At 43.8% G+C, this 27,355-nt stretch overlaps 1 protein-coding gene across 1 annotated transcript in view; it reads right to left on the bottom strand.

Annotated features, from left to right (window-relative positions):
* The window catches only part of LOC142559216 (uncharacterized), a 44,696-nt gene extending 24,862 nt beyond the window's left edge, over positions 1–19,834 (bottom strand). The window contains exons 1-3 of the mRNA XM_075670845.1: positions 19,543–19,834; positions 5,754–5,983; positions 3,450–3,582 (exon numbers count right to left, since the gene is read on the bottom strand). Coding sequence (XP_075526960.1) covers positions 3,450–3,582; positions 5,754–5,983; positions 19,543–19,834 — 655 coding nt within the window. The remainder of the gene's footprint in view (positions 1–3,449; positions 3,583–5,753; positions 5,984–19,542) is intronic.
* Positions 19,835–27,355: the final 7,521 nt, after the last annotated feature.

Genomic DNA, 27,355 nt, shown 5'->3' with positions numbered 1-27,355 from the left:
TTCTGCAGCGCCTTCAGGCATTGAAAGTATGAATAATAAATAAATAAATATAAATATAAACAATTAATTATTGTAAAGAAATAGACAGCTGGCCGTCCACCAGAACACCTGTTTTACCATAAATTTTTCTTCTGATCTTGCGCTCGCTTTGTGAGCGTCGAAGCCCAACTTCACTTTGTCTTCACACTCAGCCATGCTGCAGGTTTGCAGCACGGCTTGTAACCAGGAAGCTTAACAAGGAGGCAGCTTATCCAGGGAGTGAAGTCGTCATCAACGGGGCATGCAACCAGCTCCTCTGGTGGGTGGCACTGGATGTTTTGTGTTGGTCGCAGATCTCGCCAACGATTATCCGATCACAATGGGGCACGTGCAGAAGGAGATCCTGTACACTGAACAGCCATTTTGCTCACACGTCGCATACTTTGCAGTGCTGCCGCTGACCGATCGATGCTCACAGGTGCACTTGAATCAGTCGAGCTGGATGAAATACCACGTGCCTTGAGTGTCTGGTCTCTTGTGCGTCTGTCGTATATGGGAAGGCCTTTTATGACAATGACCTCAGTCATGTTATACTCTCCTTTGATTCCTTCACTGAGGCCTCCCTCAGGGCAAGGTGAACAGCAGCGAATTTGGCGAACAGCTGCAATGGCACCCAAGGATATGGCTGCGACGGGCCAGGAAACATCTCCTGCTAGGATCCACGGACAGATCGGGTTCCTGGAGTTGTTGCGCCAATGCCTCAATGCACCTGACATTAAGAGGAAGCGTCAGCTCGGGTGCTCCTATCTAAATACATGTAAAAGAAGAATTCGTTTTTCTCGGCAACCACTGCACCAAACTTGATGAGGTGTATTGCATTTATAAGAAAAGCTTAAAATGTAGCGACTGTTGGTTTTGGATTTTTGATTTTCATTGTAAATTTTTTAGTAAAAATTGGAACACATTAGAAATTTTCATAAAATGAAACTATTAAGTTTACAACTCCGTAACTCAGTAATGATATCGCAATTCTGTGAATTGCATCTCATAGTACATCTAAAGCACATAAAATTGATATTGTTACGCATGAAGAAAACGAAGACCGGCGCGTAACAATATGTTACACATGAATCTCAAAAAATTTTGTTATGTGTATATACAGCTTTTGCAGAAATCTTGTAAACGTAACGAATTCATGAAAGATATAAATTGACATATTGAATTTGCCTGCTTTGCATGATCTAATGGACGCCGTTTACAAAACCGCGATATTTATTCTTGATGCAGAGCTACTAACTTTTAAACTTTATGCTATTTTTCTCAAATATTTGAAAATTTGTTCATCAAGATTCAGGACCTAAATTAAAGTTCTGCTCCCAACAGTCACTAGGACTTAACTTTCTCTATCAAATGACACAAATTTCATTAAAATCAATTTAGAAGTTATCTCAGAAAAGTATTTTTGGATTTTACATGTATTTTAGTAGACCACGTAGGAGTTGGACCAAAGCTAAAGCTTCCTCTTAATGAGTTTGGGAGCCACGTCACCAGCTGCAGTGGATGAAAAGAGGTTGACTATAAAAGTGATGGCATGTGCAGCTTGTGCAGCTACAGCTGCAGCGGCAGAATGGTGCTGCTCCCGAGTATTGCAGGGTTTTCATCGTGCTTTGTTTGGCACCACCTGGAAGCCACCCTGCTGCTGCTACCAGCCATATCGTGTTGTCTGGCCAAGCATGCTGAGCACCGAGCGCATTGGCTACTTTCAGCCACAGAATGGGATCCATAGTTCCAAGACTGCCTATGGTAGTAAGGCTGCAGGAGAGAAACTGAAGGTGGCAGAAATGACGTAGGCCAGCTGCTTCAACACCAGCGAGATGGATAGCACGATATTCTTCAAGCTGCCTACTGAAGTACTCGTTGAGCAAGGAGGGGAATCTGCGCACGATGAGGCCGCAACACTCACACTAGCCGGACCCATGGCCAAAGGAGCGAGAACAGCTGGAAGCACGACCATGGGAGCATGAACAGCATCCCTTGCTGGCTAAGAGGCCGATGGTGTCAAGGGAAGCGTGGACGGCCTCCCCTGGGAGCAGGAGATACCCATGATGTTGTGGTCCTCATGAGGACTGTCCTTAAGGCTGGGTAGCTCTAGGCTGTGTTTCGTCGACTGTGCCATTGTAAAGAACCAGACAGCCGGCATGCAACCTCAGAGAAAAGCGGCTGTTCAGTGTAGAGGATTTCCTGCCGTACATGCCCAGCTGCTACCGGGCAATCGTAGAGATCTGTGACCAGTGTGAAGCATCCAGTGCCACCAACCAGAGGAACTGGTTGCGTGCTGAGCAGCTCATCAATGACGACTTCACTCCTTGCAAAAGTTTTCTCCATGTTAAGTTATGTGGTTGCAAGCCGTGCCGCAAATTTGCAGCGTGGCCGAGTGTGAAGATGCAGTGCACAAGGCCTCAGGTCCTTGCACAGCGAGCGCGAGAAAAGAAGAAGAAGCAAGAGTAAAAGAGACTGTCTGGTTCTCTCCAGCATATAGAGGTGCAGGTGCACATAAAATAAGCAAAAACAAACATTTCATTTCTACGTTTCGGCTGCAGTCCAGCCTTCATCAAGAGTGCAATTGCAAGCACGCATGCATTCAGTGGCGTCATGGATACCAACATGCGCACATTCACCCAGGTAAAGAAAACAAAGAAACAAAAAGCATATGCCGTTTATGAATACAAACTCGCACATATGTTCAGTGGCTTTACGAATGAAAAACACTCAGGTAGCCTATGCATACCAACATGGGCAGGTTCAGTGGCATCCACAAGGGAGAATGACGAAGCGAGTGGAATGTACGAGAGAGGGGTCACATGTTTTCATAGAGCATGCAAGGGATTGCAGCTGCCTTGAGAGTTTCTTTTGTTCCTCGTTTGAAGTTACTGCAACTTCACGAAGATGGTCAATACACCCCCTCCTGATTATACAATATTCGTAGAGAGACCTTCATTGACCTCAGAGTTCCATGAACTGATCTTTTTTTTTATGTGAATAGCTTTCTTTGGACCTCTTGCCCATATTTGCAGTGGTCGGTGGTTGATGGTCGGCGGTCGAATGTTTGCCGCCGCCAAAAGGCACTGACGAAAAGGTAGTGTGCTCTCACGCAAAAGAGTTGTGGCACTGAACATTTTCCCTTTATTAACAAACTAATACAGCTCTGTGAGACGCACTCACTGCACTGCAACAGCTCGCGGTGCCTGATGGTTTCGATACTTTTTGTGGAGTGCGCAGGGATGACTGCCCTCATCACCTCCTAATTGAAGTGAATAGCTTGCGAGAAGCACTCAGCTATTCAGTCCCATTGACTATCATCATCATTTACAGGCACACTTATTTCCTTCTCTTCAATTTTTATATTTTGAGAGATTCAACGAGTTTGCAAACAAGAAGTTTTAAAAACGGTAATATCCATGTTCACTTACGTAGCGTGATGAGAAGCGACCAGAGCGGCCCGCTTCCACTGCACGCCAACGCCTCCTTAAGCAAGCCGCAGGCTCCCATGACAATCTGAGCAGCACTCAATGTCCAAAACAGTTTTTTCATTATCCGAATCACCTGTAATAGAAAACAACAGGTAAATTTGGTCAATGTGTCATTACTTCATAATAAAATATTAAGGTTTATTATTAGCTTGTATGTCTGCATATGTTACATTCGTGCTTCAATGCAAAACATGACATTTGTTAAGAAATTAACTTCAATGCCAATGCATATCTCCACAAATTTTGGGAATTAATATCTCAAAACTAGCGTCATCCTGAGAATTCATTTCAGGTGGATCCACCTTGGAAACTCCATGCCTAGAATTTGTAAGCTGCTATATAGGCCATAATGTAATTTGTTCAAAACCTAATGATGCATTTTTTTAAATTAGTTGATTATGCATTTCAATTTTTTTGTGCAAGCAATATCCGTCTTTTCAAACCAGCTCATCAACCAGAATTGTGGTTTCTGCCACAGGCAACCTTCGAAAATGTTTGAAAGTGTGCACTGAAACACCCTGTATGTGCATATATGTATATGGATATGCCTCCCCCCCCACACACACGTATATATTCGTAGTTCCGGTGGTGAATTCACAGAGAAGCGGGCAAATTAAATGGGGCGCGAAAAAGGACACTTTTAACTGAACGCCCTGCATGCTGGTCTCAGCTCCAGAACATGGGAGCGCCAAAGTGTAACGGTTCTCACCAAAGTAACTGTTAAGGACAACGTCAAGGGTCCAAATCTCGCACAGAATGTCCACAGTTTGAGATTGGTGAAATGTGGAATGCCTGTAGAGCATCATTTGTAAGTGCTTCAAAGAGCAACAGGGAGCAACTCGTGTTAGATCTCCTCTGCTGTGACATCAACAACACTAGGGGTTCCACGTTCCACGTTTCACCTGAACTTATGGTACAATTTAGGGAGCTTGCGTCACCCCTTTACCTGTCCTTCTACAAACTGTTTTGTAAACCTCTTCGAGTATTCCTGCGGCTGCTGTGCCATCAACGAGACCACCCCTTATCGACATAAGGTCGGACTCCACATTTTGAAGAGCCGTTAAATGCCAAGATTCCACTATACCATCATGCTTTGCCCGATGTCACCCGATGCTGTCACTCTATAGAAAGCACGCTAAAAAATAAAAAACTACTTCACCCAGTTTTAACAGCAAGGAGTAGTTTATCATATTCCAAAAGAAAACAGAAGGCAGGGGTTATTAAAATGCACATCAAATAAAATATTTTCAAAACAAATGGTAAAGCCTATTGCAAATCAAATGTCCGAAAAATTGGGCAGTTTGAAAAAATTAATGCATGTCTTTTACTGCCCTTAAGAGATCAAATCACTACAGCCACTACCGAAAAATCTCTTAAGGCATGCCAGTACACTTCTTAGGCATATCAGTGATCGTATTGTAACAGGTGATGGCAGGTGCATGCATGTGAAATTAAGGAAGACATACTGTTCACCATGACAAATGACCCTTCTTATGCTTCACCGCAATACTTTAACGTATGGTTCACAGCGTAATAGTGCTGTATAGAGGCGAAGCTGACTTTTGGGAACGAGCATTATGCAACGCATCGCGCTTTCTGAGCTTCGAAGCCAATCGCAAGAACCACAAAGGCAGAGCCGGTGCCATTCTGACAGCGGCGAATTCTTTAAATGCAAAACATGGCACCTAATGGCAAGAAGCTTCATAGCGAATGTCGAAGCAGTTAAGCCTAGCATTGCCGCAGTGGTGGCTACAGCTGCCAGCGGATCTGTGTGCGTGAGCACCGGTTCGAGGCGGTGAGGTAATCAAAATGGCGGCAGTGGTGGTTTTGATTTAATGCCGTTTCGGACCTGCGGTACCGGCAAAAAGTCTGGAAAATCAGATCACGAAGAGTTCTTGTGTCCGAAATTTCAGACGTTGTTACACATTAACTATGGGGTACGTGGTAGTGCCGCGAAGCCGTCCGAATTATAGGGCATCCGGAAAGTCGGTCGTTGACTGTCCACTGGCAACTCTTCGAGCCGACAACACGGCGTCAAAGATGATTCATTATGATTCTTCTGTTACTCGAGCTAGCATTACCGCGACTTTCGTCCCCTTTCGATAAAACTACAGCTAATTTTCCCAGATAGACGCACAAATTCCCTAAGGTTTCGCAGACAACTCAGAATTCCTGAGAATTTCCAGTTTTCGCGGTTGGCATACACCATGACATTACACACAAGTTTATTGTGAAAATACGTACGAAAGATTCTTCGGTGAAGACAGTGCTCAAGAGCTTCATGGTGGTGTCGTCGAAATCTTGCGAGTACAATAGGTGCGTAGTCACTATAGCACCGTGAGCGGCAAGATATCTGTTGGTATCCATGACAGGAAGCAGTGTGAGGATGAGGTCAGTGTAGAAGTTTCGGGTCTTCAATTCCTCACACTGATTTTTATTTTGAAACTTCTGAAGCAAAGGGACTGGTATGACACCTTGAAGTGCAAGGAGGTTTTCGACAAGCTTATTGTTCAGAGTATAACCCAACAAAAACATTATGAACAAAAGTAGACTCCACTCTTCCCTTTTCTTCGCCGCGCAGAAGGACATCGCTGTACTTAGCGATGGCAAATGGACGACCTGGAAATGAGAAGCAAGGAAATGGTAAGAGCAAAGGAATAAAGACACTTATTAAAAACAAAATCATGCAAAATATTGGTGTAATACTCTCGCTTTACGTGGAAGGCGTGACCACAATGAAAAAATAAAGCAGTGAAAAAAAATTCCCACCATGGAGCTGCTTGTTGTGCAATTTACAGAGGTAACAAAAATATTGAATGGGTTCCATCTGCAAATCTGTCCAAACGTTGTAAGACAATATTAGCACAACAATAAGCTTAATGCTTTCGTGTTCAAGATTGTGCCTCTTCGTAACAAGCTTAAGTTTCTAGGCTGAGTACGAGCACCCAAAACTGACAAATGTCCATTCATCATACTTGTAAGTCCATACATTTAATGTCTTCATACTATTTGAAATCCTCAAATTATTGGTACTGCACACAACATCCATAAGCAGTTCTTTCCAATCGTACTGCAGCAGCTGCAAAAACAAATGAGCAGAAGAGCCTAAGACAGCAGCTACTTGAGATGGTAGTGTTCTTTGTGGACAATGCCCACAAGCAACCTACAGTTCACACTGCACCTTCTAAATATTGCTGCATCCTGTTCGTCCTGTCCAAATCCTCCATAGACGCTCCTCACCAACACAAACCTAATTGAAGTAGACATAGATGGTGTTCCGTTGACGGCATTAATTGATACTGGAGCCCAAGTCCCCATTATGAGCGCTAACCTATGTCGTCGCCTCAAAAAAGTTCTTACGCCTGCCATCACTTGAGCCATACGTGTCACCAATGGTGCCACTGTTGCCGTCAGGAGAATTTGCATTGCTCGCATAGGAATTGCTGGCCGCCAAGTTCCAGTCCTGTTCACCGTGCTGACCAGTTGCCCTCGTGACTTAATCTTCGGGATCGACTTTCTGACGACGCATTCTGCTCTCGTCAACTGTTCCACCGGTACGCTGTGCCTCGAGCTTCCTCTTCTTTCAGACGTTCGCCTCGAACAACCGAACACCCTCTGCACTACAGCGTTTGTTCGCTTACCTCCAAAAGCCCTCACCTTCGTCGAATTGGCCTCAACGGCAACTGCGCCTAATGGCGACTATATCGTCGCACCTATTCGTGATGTCCTCCAGGCGTGCGATATCTCTGTGTCACACTCCGTCGTAACCCTTGCCGCTAACCGGATGTTTCTCCCAGTTATCAATTTTGGCTTGATGAAGCAAGCGTTACCTGAAGGCATAGTGGTGGCCACGCTGCGGTCCGTGACAGATGACCACGTCACTACTTTTGCAGCCGACGCGTCTCCAGATCCTCCCGATTACCCACAGGATGCCTTGAACCTTGACGAACCATTACGTCCCATGGTCGCTCTGGACCTCGCACCTGACCAAGCAGCCGCCCTACATTGCCTTTTGCTTTCCTACCGCGACATATTTGACAATGACAATTGACCACTTTGTCAGACGCCCCTTGTTAAGCATCAGATAAACACTGGTGATGCTGTTCTTATTCACTGCTGACATTACCGTGTCCACGGCAGAGCGGCAAGTTATTCAACAGGAAGTAAACAAGATGCTGGCCAGAGGCATTGTTAAGCCCTCGTCAAGTCCTTGGGAGTCGCCGGTCGTGCTTGTCAAAAAGAAAGATGGCATGTGGAGTTTCTGTGTTAATTACCGCAACCTAAACCGAATTACTAGAAAGGACGTCTACCCTTTACCATGAATCGACGATGCTCTTGTCTTCACAGCGCCAAATACTTTTCTTCCATCAACCTTCGATCTGGATATTGGCAGATTTCTGTTGATGAGCAAGACCAAGAAAAGACTTCTTTCGTCACTCCAGATAGCCTCTACCAATTCAAGGTTATGCCGTTTGGTTTATGCAATGCCCCCGCCCTGTACGGACGAATGATTGACTCTCTGCTTCAAGGTTTCAAATGGTCAACCTGCCTTTGTTACCTCGACGACGTCCTTGTGTTTTCTCCTAGATTTTATACGCACCATGAGCGCGTCGCAGCTATCCTTGATGTCTTCAGCAAGGCTGGGCTCCAGTTAGACTCATCGAAGTGCCACTTTGGGTGCCGACAGATTACAGTGTAGGTCATCTCGTTTATACTTGCAGAGTACAACCCGACCCGGAGAAGGTTCAAGCAGTAACGGCTTTTCCTGTACCTCAGTCTGTCAAGGACGTCCGAAGTTTTGTGGCGCTCTGTTCTGATTTCCGACGGTTGGTGACAGATTTCGCAGCAATCACTCGACCACTCACTGAACTTCTGAAGAAAGACGTGACTTTTACGTGGGGTTCCCCTCAGGCTGCTGCATTTTCCCGCCTTATCACGATTCTCAACAATCCATTGGTCTTGGCCCACTTTGACCCATCCACACCTACAGAGGTCCAAACCGATGCCAGTGGTTATGGGATCGGCGCCATCTTATCACAACGCCAACATGGACACGACCGTATTATAGCCTACGCTAGCCGGCTCCTGGCAACTGCAGAGTGCAACTATTCGATTACCGAGTGCGAATGTCTTGCTCTCGTCTGGGCTGTTTCCAAGTTCCGCCCATATTTATATGGCAAGCCCTTCTCAGTAATCACAGACCATCATGAGCTGTGTTGGCTTTCGTCACTGAAGGATCCTACTGACCTGCTCGGTCGTTGGGCCCTCTGACTACAAGACTATCCCTACACAGTGACTTACAAGTCGCGACGCCAACACCAGGACACAGACTGCCTCTCTCCCTACCCAGTCGAAGATGCGACCTCTATGTCTGATACTGACACTGACGCCTGTGTTCTCCGTTTTTCCACTGCTCCATGTTGCCGACAAGCAGCGCCATGACCCGTCCTTGTGTATCATCTTTGACGGCCTGGAATCGTCACTTTCCGACAGTTCCCTCTGCTTATTCACACTTCAAGATGGCATACTCTACCACCACAACGCTCACCCCGACGGCCCTGCATTACTCCTTGTGATCCCTAAACACCTCCGCTCGGCTGTTCTCCACGAACTTCCCAGTCCCCGTCGCGTCAGCTCAGCCTGCCGAAAAACTGCTGTCTCGTTACACAGGCCCATAGCGAGTGCTTCATGCTGTGACTCCTGTCACCCATTAGATCACCACTGACGGCCCATCTGCTTCCCAGTCCAGTGATATTGCTCACGTTACATGACTGAAGCAGTATCGCCCTCCCAGTGACGACATTTAGACGCTCCGGGATGTCGCTTCTGCTGCGGGGGGATTATGCTACAGGCGCATGGTATTTGATTGTTTGAACGACATGCGTGGGCGCCATCTCTCGAGAAAAGAGGAGGAAGAACAAACTGGGCTCGTGCCGTGAACCTAATCGGTCAGCGCTGCAACCGCTGTTGTAAATATAACCTGTAAATAGTTGCTCATCTTACCGACTCGTCCTTTGCGTAACAATATGCTATGATCAGGCACATGCTTCAACAGGCATGCACAGCCACCTAAAGAAGACTTTTACGACATCATGAGCTGGCCTCTGTCCAATCTGATAGCTTGTCCTCCACATTTCACCATAAGAAAGATAGCACTCTTTAAATCACATGGTTCAAAGTATTTGCTTAGAAACTCCCCGCTGAGACGCCATTAATCACAATTATAATCCATAATACACTTTTTATTCAAATGGTCCTCTTTCAGGCAGGTCCAGGCTATAATACGTGAATACACTGTGTTGTAAGGAGCGGCTGTTGCAACATTCTGCGCATACTAAAGAGTGAGCTGCATGCTGCAGTAAGATAGATGTAGATATGAGATGTCAATCAATTTTTGTTCAGCAATGCTAACTTGCATGATACTTGCGTGGGCCACATATACAAGCTCATTTACCATTGACTGTGGAAAGAGCATTATTGCGAGATCACACTGCCATGTGACACGCTTCATTCAATGAAAAACTTCATTTAGGAATGCTGCAATGTTGCTTGACTCCAAGCAGGAGTGGGCACAAAGAAAGAAGTACATCTGAAGAAGACATCAATGGTAATAAGAACCAAATACAGGAAACCAAGGCATGAAGCACTGCAATTCAAACATTACAAGAATACAAGTACACCTTCACCCATGCATTTTCTTCAAGTTTGTAATAAACACTTCAACACCGCGACTATCAACAATATGACCTGGCAATTTGTTGTATGTGTTTATGGTTCTGGGAAAAAATGAGCATTTAAAAGCATCATTAGAGCACTGCATTCCTGGATCATTTTCCCATTATTAAAACATGAGCTTGTATACGGAGTGTGGCGGGTAATGAAATTGTGATTGTTAATTTGTGTTAAGTTAATCTGCATTCAGCATGCCTAGCTTTATGTGTACCAAGACAAAAATAATCATTTCTGTCACACTATCAATGTGTTTATATTCACTGCAAATGAATGTGACCACTGATCTTTGAACTTTTTCTAACTTGACGTCTTTCTGTCTATAAGGGCCCCATAGGCATGAAGCATACTCCAGATATGGCCGGACCAACGCTTTATATGCTGCTAGTTTCACTTTCATAGGGGCTTTTGAAAGCCTGCTTTGAAAGAACTGGAGAGATTTAAAAGCGTTGGTGCAGATTGTATCAACAAGAAGATCTCAACTCAAATTATGTGTAATAGATATTTAACAGGTGGCGATTCCTAAGTACAATGCCATTTACTGAATAAGTATGTTGCAAAACAGTTTTGTTCCTGCATATATACAGAGCACAACATCTACAGGCTTGGAGTGGCGCTTGACACTGGCAAAAGACGCCAAGAGCGAGTGCGACTATACTAATCCAGGTACAACCAAATTAGGAAGGCTCACTAAGCTTCTACAAAGACACTCCCACACCAGAACAGGAATTGGCCTCCCTGGTGCAGTATTCGGCCACCACCTCCCAAATGATCCCTACAATTCACCCACAGCCCTTAGTCCCCAGCAGCTGCAGAGCACCTGACCAAGGCGCCAGTCAGGCCTGTAATAGAGTTTCTCACTATAACACCTAGAGGGAAATCTAGCACCAGCATCTATGGGAGTTTCCTAAGGGGTGTTGTGCCGTCATGGGAATGACGGTATATGTGTCTGCGAGGCTTCTGTTGGCTGGTGTTGTAAGAGGCTTTGTCTAAAATGTGGTTATGGCTACACAAATAATGCATTCTTAAAGTAAAATCTTCATAAAATGTTTCCATTCACGCACATTACATCTTTACTCACCTACTTATGCACGACCAAGCGAAGAAAAGCAAGAAAAGACGACAAACTGTTTCAAAGCGAGCGCAAATTTTGTCGTCTGTCCTCATGTAACTTTAGCAGCCCACTCATACTTTTTACATATCATATAATGTACATGCAATACAAGTTCTCATAGTTAAGCAAAACATGTTCTTGCGTAATAATAAAGCTAAAACAGCTTTTTACGTGCCTGTTTTAGTAGAAAATGAATCATTGTGACAGACAGAACGGTACTTGCCAGGCGTTCAAGGTGTCCTGGCTCTCTGACAACGATGCCAATCCGAAGTCACAATATACCAGCATTCTCATGCATACCATAGCAAAGCAGCGCCAGATTTCCCTCTAGGTAATATAGTGAGAAACTCTACGGCAGAGGGTGCTAAGATTCTCTGTATTCGGACAGGCTGCCAATGGAAACTGATCCTGTCAACCTTTAATTGCCGAACTCTGTCGAGTGAGGCTAGCATAGCAGGTCTCTTTGGCGAACTATCAGACATTGTTTGGGATATTATCAGCCTTGGTGAGATTAGAAGAACTGGTGAGGCTTATACATTGCTGAATAACGGACATGTCCTCTGCTATAGAGGTCTCCCAGATAAGAAGCAATACAGGGTAGGATTCCTAATCCATAAGGACATAGCGAGCAACATTGATGAACTATACAGCATTAATGAGAGGGTAGCTGTTATGTAATCAAAATTAATAAGATGTATAGATTAAAGGTAGTACAAGCCTATGTTCCAACATGCAGTCACAATGATGATGTAGATCAGCTTTATGAAGATGTTGATTCAGTGATGAGAAAAGTGCAGACTCTGTATACTGTAGTAATGTATGACTTCAATACAAAAGTGGGGAAAATGCAGGCTGGTGAATAAGCAATTGGCCACTATAGCATTGACTCTAGGAATGCTAGAGGAAAGATGCTGGTAGAATTCATAGAAAGGAATAAGCTTCCAATAATGAACACCTTTTTCAGGAAGCGTAGAAACAGAAAGTGGACCTGGAGAAGCCCTAATGGTGAAATAAGAAACGAAATTGACTTCATACTTTCTGCTGATCCCAGCATAGTGCAGGATGTAGAAGTGATAGAGAGGGTAAAGTGCAGTGCTCATAGGTTAGTGAGGGCTATGATTCACCTCAATTTGAAGAGAGAGAGAGAGAGTAAAATTGGTCATGAAGAAACAGGTCAACCTAGAGGCACTAAGCGTAAAAGCGGACAAATTCAGGCTGGTACTTGCAAACAAATATGCAGCCTGAAAACAGAGAGATGAAGATGACAGAGATAATGAATTAAACAGTAACTAGGCTGGTTTCAGACGCAGCAATTGAAGTGGGAGGCAAGGCACCAAGGCAACAAGTGGGCGAGCTCTCCCAAGTAACAAAGTACCTAATAAAGAAACGACAAAGAATGAAAGTGCACAACATTAGAATTCGCGGAACTATCAAAACTGATCAACAAGGCGAAAATAAGGGATATTCGTAAATATAACGTGAAAAGACTGAAGAAGCCGTAAAAAAATGGACGCAGCCTGAAATCGGTGAGAAAGAAACTTGGCATAGGACAAAATAAGATGTATGCACTGAATGATAAGCAGGGTAATATCATCAGCAATCTCGAAGATATACTAAAAGCAGCGGAAGAATTCTATACCGACCTGTGCAGTACCCAGAGGAGCCAGGATACCTCAATTAGGAACAGTAATGAACAGGACAAAGAAACTCCTCCTATAGCTAGCGATGAGGTCAGAAGGGCCTTGAAAGACATGAAATGAGGAAGAGCGGCATGAGAAGATGGAATAACAGTCGATTTAATCAAAGATGGAGGAGGTAATGCTTGAAAAACTGGCGGCTCTTTATACGAAGTGTCAGTCGACTGCAAGGGTCCCAGAAAACTGGAAGAATGCAAACGTTATAAACGGGAGACATTAAAGAATTGAAAAATTATAGACCCATTAGCTTACTCCCAGTATTATATAAAATATTTACCAAACTAACTTCCAATAGAATAAATTCAACACTGGAATTTAGTCAACCAAGGGAACAAGCTGGCAACCAAGGGAACAAGCTGGCTTCAGGAAGAGATATTCTACAATGGACCACATTCATGTCAAAAATCAGATTATCAAGAAAACTGCAGAGTACAATAAGCCTCTCTATATGGCTTTCATAGATTACAAAGAGCATTTGATTCAGTAGAGATACCAGCAGTCATAGAGGCATTAGATAATTAAGGAGTACAGAATGCTTACGTAAATGCCTTGGAGAAGATCTACAGAGGTTCCACAGCTACCCTTATTCTACACAAGAAAAGCAGGAGGATACCTACAGAGAAAGAGGTTAGATAGAGAGACACAATCTCTCCAATGTTATTTACTGCATGCTTGGAAGAAGTATTCAAGCTATTAAACTAGGAAGGCTTAGGAGTAAGAATCGACGGCCAATATCAGCAACCTTCGATTTGCCGATGACATTGTTCTATTCAGCAACAATACAGACGAGTTACAACAAATGATTGAGGATTTAAACATGAGAGAGTGTAAGAGTGGGGTTGAAGATTAATATGCAAAAAACAAAGATAATGATGAATAACCAGGCAAGGCAACAAGAGTTGAGGATAGCCAGTCAGCCTCTAGAGTCTATGAAGGAGTACGTTTACCTAGGTCAACTAATCACAGGGAGCCCTGATCATGAAAAGCGAATTCATAGAATAAAATTGAGTTGGATCGCATAGGGTAGACAGTGTCAGCTCCTCACTGGAAGCTTACCATTATCACTGAAAAGGAAGGTGTACTACAAAGGGGGTGTTCGCCTAGCAGCATTAGTTCTAGGTTGTAGCGATAGGCTTGAACAGGTCGGTATTAGTATAGCGAAACGGGGAAGCAAGCAATTCTTGTTGCCTTCTCTTTCACCAGCACTAGCCCTCTGTGCAGTGCCTTCAGTACAATCACTCCCCCACCGAAAGAGTCGCCATCCTGGCAACCTAAGGACACGAGAACATGGGAGGGTCGTGGCACTGCTAGAGCCAGGAGACGTGGACAATTTGGCCGCGACGATGCTGGTCGGAAGGCGCTTCCATTCGCTCGATGAGGTAGTTGACTGCGGATGTTTGTTTTAGTACTTGATAAGGGCCATGGTACTTGGAGAGCTGCTTGGAGAAAAGGCCTGGAGGAGTAGAAGCCACCCACAACCAGACCAGCGAGCCAGGAGCAAAGCTCATTGCCGCAGTGGATGAATCGTGGCGATGCTTTTGGCACCAGTGGTCCTGGGATGTGAACGAACGAGCGAGGTGGCGTCATTTTTCGGCGTAAGGAGCCGCCCTAGAAACAGTCATCCACTCCAAAGCTTCTGGCCGGTAAGGTAGAATCGTGTCCATAGTGCATGAAGGTTCGTGTCTGTAAAGGAGAAAGAAAGTGGAGAACCCAGTGGTGCTTTGTGTGGCAGCACTGTAAGCGTAGGTGACAAAAGGCAGAATGCGATCCCAATTCGAGTGGTCAGATGAAACGTATATGGCCAACATGTCGCCAAGGGTGCAGTTGAAACGTTCTGTCATCCCATTAGTTTGAGGATGATATGCCGTGGTAGCGCGGTGAATGATGCGACACTCCTTTAGCAATGCTGAAATGGCGTCGGAGAGGAAAGCGTGACCGCGGTCGCTGAGTAATTCTCAAGGTTCTCCATGGCGTAAAAAAATCAGGTTTTAAAGGATAAAACTGGCGACGTCTTTTGCTATGGCAGATGCTAGCTCCGAAGTTTCAGCGTACCGAATGAGGTGGTTGATAGCAACAATAACCCAACGGTTGTGACTTGGAGTGTTGGGAAGCGGACCGTAAAGGGGCATGGTAAAGGTTGCAAGGGGCCGGTAGTAGGTTGAGGCGGCGTGTTGCGTCATTGGCATATGTGGCATGTCCGGACATACTGGCGAACGAAACGGTACATAGCGCGCCAGTAGTACCGAAGCTGGAGGTGAGAGTACGTCTTTAATACATCAGCGTGGCTGCATTGTGGGTCGTCGTGGAACGTGGCACAGATGTCGGAGCGGAGGTGTCGGGGTATAACAAGCAACCACTTGCAGCCGCTTGAATTGGTAGTTGCGGTCTCATCTGCATTGAAAATATCGTCTTTAGAGTACGATTCAGCCACTTCTAGAAAACGATCACTGCGACAGGAATCCGTGCCTTGTCTGTGTCAAGTTAATTTGTTCCTTTGGCGAAAACGAAAAATGGTCATGAAATGGTCACGATGGTTGATGATGCAATGCCACAGGAACATGCCAAACCTTTGCCATGAATTTCTTGAATTTTGTGGGCAAGCAGTTGGCACTCGGCATGGTGATGATGATAGCTGCTGCACTCGTGGTTTGTTTCATGTGAGAGTTCCAGCGCTGTTACTTTTAGCCAAATTCGTAATACTGATGTTCCTCGGTTATAAAGGGTAACATAAACTATTTGCATTATTCTGAAATATGCGCTTTATTGAAATTTGTAGTTCTGAAATATTTTTACATTGAAAATATAGGCACTAGGGCGGGGATGTTTAAAATATTCCTAAATTTGAGAAATTCGTTAATGTGGGGTTCGTAGAACGAGATTTGACTGTATGTCCAGCGGCAGAGCAATTTCACTTCGTTAAAACAAGGTCTTAAATACATGGATCTCTATGGGTTCTTTAAGAGAAATTTCATTTCTTTTGTTGTAAGCATCATTTCGTTATATCCTGCTTCATCATAATGAGCTTCTAGCATATGCAATTTATTGCAGAATATCGAAAACAGTTGTAAGGCGTATTAGCTCTCAGAAACAAAATACACAACTGGACTACAGGTGTATTAGCATATACTCATGTTTGGCATTGTGGTTATAATTGCTCAACCTTTTAAAAGGACACTAAAGGCAAATGTTAAGTAGATGTTTACAGTTTAAATATCATTCCAGAAACCTCGCAACGCTTGTTTCGCGCAAAGAAAAGACTTAGTTTACAAGAAAATTGCATCTGAAGGGTTCAAATCTCTTTCTCAAAATTCAAATCGCCTGCCACTCAACTGGGGGAGGGGTGATGTTGCATATGCCACCACCACCCTTTGCTGTTCAGTTCAGTTCAGTTTGATTCCTTAAAGGCCCCCATTTCAGGGGGTGTTACATAAGGGGTGGGATTACATTTGTAGTGAGGAAAACAAACAGCGGTGGTGATTTAACATTGAAGGTATCTGTTACGCGTTCTTGACCTTTACCTTTACCTGGGTAGACTTTACCTGGGTAGAATTGGTTGCTCAGGCAGCACAGTGAATCACCGAATGCGTACCACAAAACAATGAAGGCATACTAGTACATACTATGCATATTATACAAAATCATAGAGATATAATGAGCATTCATAAGTACAAATCGAATAAAAATTTAACTAAGTAAATAAATAAATAAAGGACATCATAATAGCTTGAAATGAGCCATATGACAACTCACAGAACATCTAAGGCGCGAAACAAAGAAAGCAACCTTGAACACACAAGAGGCCATCAGTGGTTTATCTGCAAAGATGAGCACCATTTCCTTATTGATTTAGTCATTTTTCGTTTAGTTTTGAAATTACCAAACGCTTCTCCAAGTTCATTACATATCTGTGGCACGTAATATCGCCTTATCTTTTTCCCATAATGTGTAAACCATCGTGGCTTAATGTACATTTCTGTCTTTCTTAGGGCGACGTTTTTCTTGACATATACTTTGAAATTCTTTGCATAATAATGACGTGTGAGCACAGTGTAATAAGATAGTTCACGCATTTCCAGTATGCCAAGCCTATTGTACTGTTCCTCCTTGTCAGCCTGTTGCAGCATAGTTCCGTAGTTTACACGGTTTACAATTCTTTTATGTTATGCGGTTTATGGCTCCCATGTGATCAGAACAAGTTCCATACAATGTAATAGCGTAAGTTATAACGGATTCAGCCAGTGCCATGTATATGGTGCGCCTCAAGTACATCGAAGTTTACCTCGTAGGTTGTACATCATCGCAGACACCCAGCTCTAAGCCTGTTACATATATACTGCACATGATCATTTCATGTTATATGCTCATCAAATATTATTGCGAGATACTTGATCGCATCTTCAAATGGCATTTGTCATAAATTTGTTATATATGCGTGTTTGACCAGTTTGCCATAAAAGCGTAGGACCAGTTCCTCTGCATAAAGAGATGCCAGCATCATGACGAAAGGACGAGGATAGCTGAGATGTCCCGCGTTGATCGCGCGCGTTTCTGCGTGGTGCTCGCTTTATTCAGGCGGGTATGTCACGCGCCTTGCGTTCAGTCATTATGGTACTAGGATGATCAAATTATGAAGCTGCACATACGGCAGTCGATTGGGTACACGCACGTGGACACATACACACTTCGAGCAGCGCAAATGCATACATGTTGTTGAATCGGCAATTACATAGTGCTGCACACACGTGAACACATCGCCTTTGGCATGTACCGGCGAAATGTTCGTCGCAGCCATTTCAGGCTGGGAAAGTGTCTTTAGAAAGCCAAATAAAGGATCTGATCAATGCAACAGAAATAACTCGCGAAGCGGGTTGAACTGTGCAAGCCGCGACAGTGTTCTTGCTTACGAGTACAATGCATGGCAGTGGACGACGTAGAATTCAAACAAATCTCTGGCATGTATATAAACAGCCTGCACATTACGTATACGTTTTTGGCGAGACAAATAATTCTGATTCTTGTGCTAGTACTCGACACTGAAAGGAATTTGTGCACCAAACTAGCCTCAAGAGCCTTTTAACTTGAAGCAGGCGGCCAACCCGAAGCCAAAAAACAAGCGTGCAGTTACGCACTGAAAAAGGACAAAAAACATCTGCTTCCACCTGTTTTATAACGTTCCATCATCACTGCTAGCACAGCGCACAATAATCAAGCCTTAACTGCGGTAAAGATTCATGCGCAAACACCCAACAATAATTTTTAATGTCTCACCTCGTGTAACTCTAAGGGCGGCTTTTGAACGAACAGTCAAAATGCGAGCGCGGGCTACGAGAGAAAGAGCGAGCTGCGAGCAGGCGAGGAGAAGGAGATTCATTTATTCAGGGACCTTACAGTAAACTACTGCCTGTATATATACTCCCGCAGGGAGCAGAGTTCGGCGTAACTTTTCGGGCGCCGCTGGCACCGCTATTTGCCTAGCAGGCATGAGAGCAGGCATGAGAAGCCATGTTCATTACGATGCATTCAGGAACTATGAGGCATGAACAAGTTAAGCATACATGCTGATGTATGCTACGTGAAGCCATGGCTCCCATTCCAGTCGTTTACTTTTGCCAAGGCTGTCCAAGTCACTGTCCCTTCATGTGGCATTGCCGTGAGGGAACGCTAAATAGAAGGACTTTGTTAAAGTTATTTCGACGCATGCTGCTTGCAACCATTCGCCAACCTAATTGAGAATCACCACTGCTTTGCATTCTATGTTGGGACTATTTTTCTCAGGCAGAACGATCAACGAGCCATCTGCTTGAATGAATGCTCCGGCCAGCATTTCTATACCCAACCACCCCATGGCCACCCATTCTACAGAAGTGGACTGATGGGCGACCCCTGTGGGCTGAATGACACAGAGAAGGAATTGTGCCTGAACAATGCTGGAACAAGGCTGAGTAGAAAATACCAAACTACATGGTAACCAGATGGGATGGCGCGTCAATTATGCTAATAAATAGAATGGGCATTAAAAGGGCACCCAGTGGAAAGTGATGGACTTGGCATAGAACAGTTGGGCACACTTTTGTTTTGGTTTTGGAGATGAATCTAGTTTATTACAGTCAAATCTCGATGTAACGAATCACACAGGACTGCCGAAGATTGTTCGTTATCTTGAAATATTGTAATGAAAACCTTAAGGTTATAAGCCAGTGGGCAAACCTACGAATGAAAATGATGTATCTTGGCAGTAGACGTGTTTGCATACATGCCTAGTCTCAAATAAAAATGTTTCATTCACTTCAATACTTTATTTGAAGAAATCAGTTATTTTCTTCTGGCACGTGCAGCACGCACGACCGGTTAGGAATTGATCGACATCTTTCTCTTTGCATAATACCTCCTTGGGTACGTCATTGCACCGAGCGATGAAAAGTGCAGACTTTGTTCATGTGCACTAAAACATCAATGTTCGACACAATCCCATCTTCTGTGTTCGGTGACCTACGGTCGTCTTGCTTCGGGTCATCATCGTCACTGGAGATGTCATGAACGCAGTTAAAATTCTCTGCGGTTATCAGGTCAGCCGCCGTTAGTGCTTCGCTGTCACTCTCCACATAGTCGTCGAAAGAATAGATGATGGGCAGCAGTTCCGCAACCTCGGTCCACAGATCTCCTGGGTTGTTGTCGGTCACCTCCAGGTCATCTTCAAGCTGCACAGGCGCTTTGACAAGCCCTGCTTTTTGCCAGTGGTTGCTAATGGTGGACGCTTTCAAGTTCCACCAAGTTCCTGTGAGCATTTCCGCTGCCTGGCGAATGATGATTGCAGTTGGCTGCTTTAGGCGGAGGTTGATAATCAACTACTGCACAAGGCACTTACGAAATTCTGCTTTCGCACTTTTCATAATGCCCTGGTCTAGGGGTTGCAGCAAGGCCATGTAGTTTGGTGGCAGAAACTCCAAGCGAATGTGCGTCAAGCAAACATTCACAATGTAAGCAGACCAGTTGTTGACAACCTGTAGAATTATTCAGTCATCCCTCCTCATTTGGTTGTCGAGTTTGATGAGCCACTTGGAAAAGAGTTCTCTGGTCATCCAAGCTCGTTTGTTGGTGCGGTAGTCGTACAGTAACGACATGACGTTTTTCATGTAGCGAGGCTTCATGTACTTGCGGATGACGAGCTGTTTAATTTTCTTCATGCCTGTAGCATTGAAGCAGAGCAGGACTGTCGCGCAAAGATGCGGGTTCTTCGCTCCTTTGCATTGCTGCCCTTTGAAGTGCATTGTCCGGTCTAGCAGGAACTGATAAAAACATGCGGTCTCATCTGCATTGAAAATATCGTCTTTATAGTACGATTCAGCCAGTTCTAGAAAACGATCATTGCGACAGGAATCCGTGTCTTGTCTTTGTCAAGTTAATTTGTTCCTTTGGCGAAAACGAAAAACGGTCATGAAATGGTCACGATGGTTGATGAGGCAATGCCACACGAACATGCCAAACCTTTGTCATGAATTTCTTGAAGTTTGTGGGGAAGTAGTTGGCACTCGGCATGGTGATGATGATAGCTGCTGCACTCGCGGTTTCTGTTTCATGTGAGAGCTCCAGCGCTGTTACTTTTAGCCAAATTCGTAATACTGATGTTCCTCGGTTACAATGGGGAACAAACTATTTGCATTATTCTGAAATATGCGCTGTATTAAAATTTGTAGTTCTGAAATATTTTTACATTGAAAATATAGGCACTAGGGCGGGGATTTTTAAAATATTCGTAAATTTGAGAAAGTCGTTAATGTGGGGTTCGTAGTAACGAGATTTGACTATGTCCAGTGGCAGAGCAATTTCACTTCGTTAAAACAAGGTCTTAAATACATGGATCTCTATGGGTTCTTTAAGAGAAATTTCATTTCTTTTGTTGTAAGCATCATTTCGTTATATCCTGCTTCATCATAATGAGCTTCTAGCATATGCAATTTATTGCACAATATTGAAAACAGTTGTAAGGCTGATTAGCTCTATGAAACAAAATACACAACTGGACTACAGGTGTATTAGCATATACTAATGTTTGGCATTGTGGTTATAATTACTCAACCTTTTGAAAGGACACTAAAGGCAAATATTAAGTAGATGTTTACAGTTTAAATATCATTCCAGAAACCTCGCAACGCTTGTTTCGCGCAAAAAAAAGACTTAGTTTACGAGAAAATTGCATCTGAAGGGTTCAAATCTCTTTCTCAAAATTCAAATCGCCTGCTACCCAACTGGGGGAGTGGTGATGTTGCATATGCCACCACCGCCCTTTGCTGTCGTCAGTGAGTAAAACACTTCCGAACAGACGGGGCTACTGAGCAAAAACAGTGGTGGATTTGCCGCTGCAGCTGCTTTTTGGTCAAGTGGCGTAGATTGTTCGAGCATTCCGTGACATCACATGGAAGCTGAATTCTCTGCTACTTGTAATTTGTGCAAGTTTCGTGAGCCAGGAAAACCAGCACAGCACTACGTGATAACCAGTCTAGTGAAACACGGAAGTGTGGAGAGTGCGGAGTCGTATCAAAATGAAGCCTTTCAACCGCCTGTGTCATTGTAAGGGTAATTTCAACGAGTTCCTTTTTCTAAAAGATGAGATAGAACTGGTCAAGTAGCATCTTATTTCGTCTTACAATACAAGGATGCTTTTGCAGCGGATGGTTGAGTACTAGTGACAGAATTTAACTGAGCAGTGCTTTGGTCATCGGGCAAGTGCTTGAATGTCCCGGGGGAGTCTCTAACCTTGCTCTGTATTTACCTTAATTCCTCTATTATTAAAGCTCTGCTCATGATAATATTGACAGCTTAGAGACTCTGGAGCACTAATCTATCATCTTAGCATGACTTAATATTTGCGTTTAGTGTCCCTTTAAGGACGAGACATGAATCCCCAGAAAAAAATTTTCATTTTCTACCCAAATGTGCAAAACACAACAACAACAACAACAACAACAACAACGACGACGACGACGACGACGAAGACGACGACGACGACGATAGGAGGAGGAAAAAAACAGGCAGTAAACTGGAAGTGGGCTTCACCCCAAGCCGCCTAAGGCTTCGTGTTTAATTTTTTATATACAGCTCTCATCATATGTGAACCACAGGTGTACATTTAATTTGCTTTACATCACACTGACCTGGAGAGGCAAAGCAGAAGGGTGGGTCTAAAAATTAATCTGTAGACAAATAAAGTAATGCTTAACAGTCTCGGAAGAGAACAGCAGTTTACGATAGGCAGCAAGGCACTGGAAGTGGTAAGGGAATATATCTACTTAGGACAGGTAGTGACTGCGGATCCGGACCATGAGACTGGAATAATTAGAAGAATAAGAATGGGCTGGGGTGCGTTTGGCATGCATTCTACGATCATGAACAGCAGGTTGTCATTATCCCTCAAGAGAAAAGTGTATAACAGCTGTGTCTTACCAGTACTCACATACGGGGCAGAAACCTGGAGGCTTACGAAAAGGGTTCTACTTAAATTGAGGACGACGCAACGAGCTATGGGAAGAAGAATGATAGGTGTAACGTTAAGGGATAAGAGAAGAGCAGATTGGGTGAAGGAACAAACGCGAGTCAATGACACCTTATTGGAAATCAAGAAAAGGAAATGGGCATGGGCAGGACATGTCATGAGGAGGGAAGATAACCGATGGTCATTAAGGGTTACGGACTAGATTCCAAGGGAAGGGAAGCGTAGAACGGGGGCGGCAGAAAGTTAGGTAGGCGGATGAGATTAAGTTTGCAGGGACAACATGGCCACAATTAGTACATGACCGGTGTAGTTGGAAAAATATGGGAGAGGCCTTTGCCCTGCATTGGGCGTAACCATGCTACTGCTGATGATGACATCACATGTGTGACACTACTGCAGCTGGATATCTTGCATCGACAAGTCTCCTCTGACCTTGCTTTCAAAAGACAGTGAGTCGCGTGCGAAACTTCTTTCTCGCCCAGTGTTCCTGCTCTAGAGCAACAAATGACACTTCCTGCCCGTCATTCAGTGTTGGCTGAAGATATTAAGCTAGAAAGTTCGTACTCAATATCAAAACTCGGCCAGTAAGAAAAATTTTCCTGATATGTTGCCTGTAGGCAACAGGCATCAATAAAGGGTTAACTATTAATTTGCACTATTATAAGTATAAGCTCACTTACCTAGTTCACATGGGTAAAATAAAGAAGAGTAAGATGCGACAATGGTCTTATCGCCGCTAGTGCTAACTCTGCGAGGGCGAACGCATCACTCACTGAAATAAAAGAAAAAGAAATATGAGAATTTTTTCAAGAAAGTATCTCATTCACACTTGTTCATTGCCATGTAACGCTGATGTATGCAGTTACTGCACCAAGAACAGATATTGCAGTTCTGTAAACTGAATCCCTTACAACAGTCAAAGCGGACAAATTTGATGTATCCATCTATATTTTATGTGAATAGTTAAGATTGTTTACAAGGGTTTTGCAAAGGTTTTACTTGTGTATTAGTGGCCTATTTGAAAGCCATGTACAATACATCAACTTTCTCTGCTTTAGACATACTATTAGATTCCATATACAGAATTGTGACATCGTTTTTTTGTAGCCGTGTTGTACACTTGATAGTTTGTTTCTGAAAATGTGTGACTGTCAACAATTTTTACTTAAAATGTTGAGGGCATAAATGAGAAATTCGCTACCAACGGTGCCTAGATTCTAACTTGTTCTTTTAAATGCAAAAACCTTATCAAATTTGGTGCAGCTATTGCGAAGAAAAAGTTTATCCTTTGCCGAGTATTTAGATTGGAGCCCCCGAGCTAACACTTCCTTTTAATAACATGGGTCCACCTCGCCTTGTAAAGTGACGGGATTGAACACAGCGGCTCGAGTCAAGTTGTTTTTATAAATGCATTACGTTCAGGAGTGTCAAGGTAAAACAAAAATTTAAGTGTGTGAACTCTGTCAAGTTGGAGGTGTGTGTGTGTGTCGTATAGAGGGAATTACTTGTACTTATTAATTGAATTAAAGAAATTAATTGATGGCAATGAAATTGAATGAATAAACAACTTGCTACGGGTGAGGCACGAAACCAGAACTTCACGTCACACAGTATATCTAACAAATGGCTTATGAAACTCAACGCTAGCAAGTGTAAGTCGATGTGCATATTCTGCATGGTCAGCAATGGCAGTAAGTGTAGATATGCACTTCGAATGACACTTTGCTTGCACCAGTTAACACAAATATCTTGGCCTTCACATAACTAATGATCTGTGTTGAAACATGCATGCTAATAATAGTATTGATAATGCTAATTGCATGTTAGGATATCTTTGTTTTCCACAGTTCCTACTTCTGTAAAACTAACACTTTACAAAATTCTAGTTCAATCAAAACCAGAATACGCATCTGCCATTTGGGATAACAATCGAGCATCACCACTAACCCTTACTCTTGAAGTCATTCAAAATTGAGCAGCTCGCTTAAATTTTTCCAATTATTCTTGACATTCCAGTGTAACATGACAAAGAAAGACGAATATAAATTGTCTAACATGTACGGTAACATGTACATGTAATTAGTAACATGTACGGTACGTAACATGTCACAAGTATGTAACATTTTTCAAAAGTGTAACACGTTTTTCATACAGTGCAACCTGTATGAAAAAAAAACAGTGGACCTGCCAGAACTTTCATTACGCCGCGATTGTGCCTGCCTTTGTCTGTTCCGCAATGTTTATCACTCCAACTATGTGCTGAAGAATCAACCTTATCAGTCCACCTTACTAAGTTTCATACCGATCTCCAAGTGAATGTTGAGTACTGAGTGAATGAAGTTGTATCACAGATACATCTTCATTCAAAACAGTAGTCCACCTCACAATCACTCAACATTCTTTCTTTATATAGTTGCCTGCATATTATTTTACTTTCTTACCACTCCTTTCTGCAGCGCCTTCAGGCATTGAAAGTATGAATAATAAATAAATAAATATAAATATAAACAATTAATTATTGCAAAGAAATAGACAGCTGGCCGTCCACCTGAACGCCTGTTTTACCATAAATTTTTCTTCTGTTCTTGCGCTCGCTGTGTGAGCGTCGAAGCCCAACTGCACTTTGTCTTCACACTCAGCCATGCTGCAGGTTTGCAGCACGGCTTGTAACCAGGAAGCTTAACAAGGAGGCAGCTTATCCAGGGAGTGAAGTCGTCATCAACGGGGCATGCAACCAGCTCCTCTGGTGGGTGGCACTGGATGTTTTGTGTTGGTCGCAGATCTCGCCAACGATTATCCCATCACAATGGGGCACGTGCAGAAGGAGATCCTGTACACTGAACAGCCATTTTGCTCACACGTCGCATACTTTGCAGTGCTGCCGCTGACCGATCGATGCTCACAGGTGCCCTTGAATAAGTCGAGCTGGATGAAATACCACGTGCCTTGAGTGTCTGGTCTCTTGTGCGTCTGCGGTATATGGGAAGGCCTTTGATGACAATGACCTCAGTCATTTTATAGTCTCATTTGATTCCTTCACTGAGGCCTCCCTCAGGGCAAGGTGAACAGCAGCGAATTTGGCGAACAGCTGCAACGGCACCAAAGGATATGGCTGCGACGGGCCAGAAAACATCTCCTGCTAGGATCCACGGACAGATCGAGTTCTTGGAGTGTTAGCGCCAATGCCTCAATGCAGCTGACATTAAGAGGAAGCGTCAGCTCGGGTGCTTCTATCTAAATACATGTAAAAGAAGAATTCGTTTTTCTCGGCAACCACTGCACCAAACTTGATGAGGTGTATTGCATTTATAAGAAAAGCTTAAAATGTAGCGACTGTTGGTTTTGGATTTTTGATTTACGTTGTAAATTTTTTAGTAAAAATTGGAACACATCACAAATTTTCAGAAAATGAAACTATGAGTTTACAACTCCGCAACTCAGTAATGATATCACAATTCTGTGAATTGCATCTCATAGTACATCTAAAGCACATAAAATTGATATTGTTACGCATGAAGAAAACGAAGACCGGCGCGTAACAATATGTTACACATGAAAAAATTTTGTTATGTGTATATACAGCTTTTGCAGAAATCTTGTAAACGTAACGAATTCATGAAAGATATAAATTGACATATTGAATTTGCCTGCTTTGCATGATCTAATGGACGCCGTTTACAAAACCGCGATATTTATTCTTGATGCAGAGCTACTAATTTTTAAACTTTATGCTATTTTTCTCAAATATTTGAAAATTTGTTCATCAATATTCAGGACCTAAATTAAAGTTCTGCTCCCAACAGTCACTAGGACTTAACTTTCTCTATCAAATGACACAAATTTCATTAAAATCAATTTAGAAGTTATCTCAGAAAAGTATTTTTGGATTTTACATGTATTTTAGTAGACCACGTAGGAGTTGGGCCAAAGCTAAAGCTTCCTCTTAATGAGTTTGGGAGCCACGTCACCAGCTGCAGTGGATGAAAAGAGGTTGACTATAAAAGTGATGGCATGTGCAGCTTGTGCAGCTACAGCTGCAGCGGCAGAATGGTGCTGCTCCCGAGCATTGCAGGGTTTTCATCGTGCTTTGTTTGGCACCACCTGGAAGCCACCCTGCTGCTGCTACCACCCATATCGTGTCGTCTGGCCAAGCATGCTGAGCACCGAGCGCTTTGGCTACTTGCAGCCACAGAATGGGATCCATAGTTCCAAGACTGCCTATGGTAGTAAGGCTGCAGGAGAGAAACTGAAGGTGGCAGAAATGACGTAGGCCAGCTGCTTCAACACCAGCGAGATGGATAGCACGATATTCGTCAAGCTGCCTACTGAACTACCCGTTGAGCAAGGAGGGGAATCTGCGCACGACGAGGCCGCAGCACTCACACCAGCCGGACCCATGGCCAAAGGAGCGAGAACAGCTGGAAGCACGACCATGGGAGCATAAACAGCCTCCCTTGCTGGCTAAGAGGCCGATGGTGTCAAGGGAAGTGTGGATGGCCTCCCCTGGGAGCAGGAGATACCCATGATGGTGTGGTCCCCATGAGGACTGTGCTTAAGGCTGGGTAGCTCTAGGCTGTGTTTCGTCGACTGTGCCATTGTAAAGAACCAGACAGCCGGCATGCAACCTCAGAGAAAAGCGGCTGTTCAGTGTACAGGATTTCCTGCCGTACATGCGCAGCTGCTACCGGGCAATCGTAGAGATCTGTGACCAGTGTGAAGCATCCAGTGCCACCAACCAGAGGAGCTGGTTGCGTGCTGAGCAGCTCATCAATGACGACTTCACTCCTTGTAAAAGTTTTCTCCATGTTAAGTTATG

Source organism: Dermacentor variabilis, chromosome 10, assembly GCF_050947875.1.
Source record: "Dermacentor variabilis isolate Ectoservices chromosome 10, ASM5094787v1, whole genome shotgun sequence".
Taxonomy (NCBI): domain Eukaryota; kingdom Metazoa; phylum Arthropoda; class Arachnida; order Ixodida; family Ixodidae; genus Dermacentor; species Dermacentor variabilis.
Note: the sequence above shows the minus strand (reverse complement) of the source record. Positions and strands in the feature narration are given on the sequence as shown.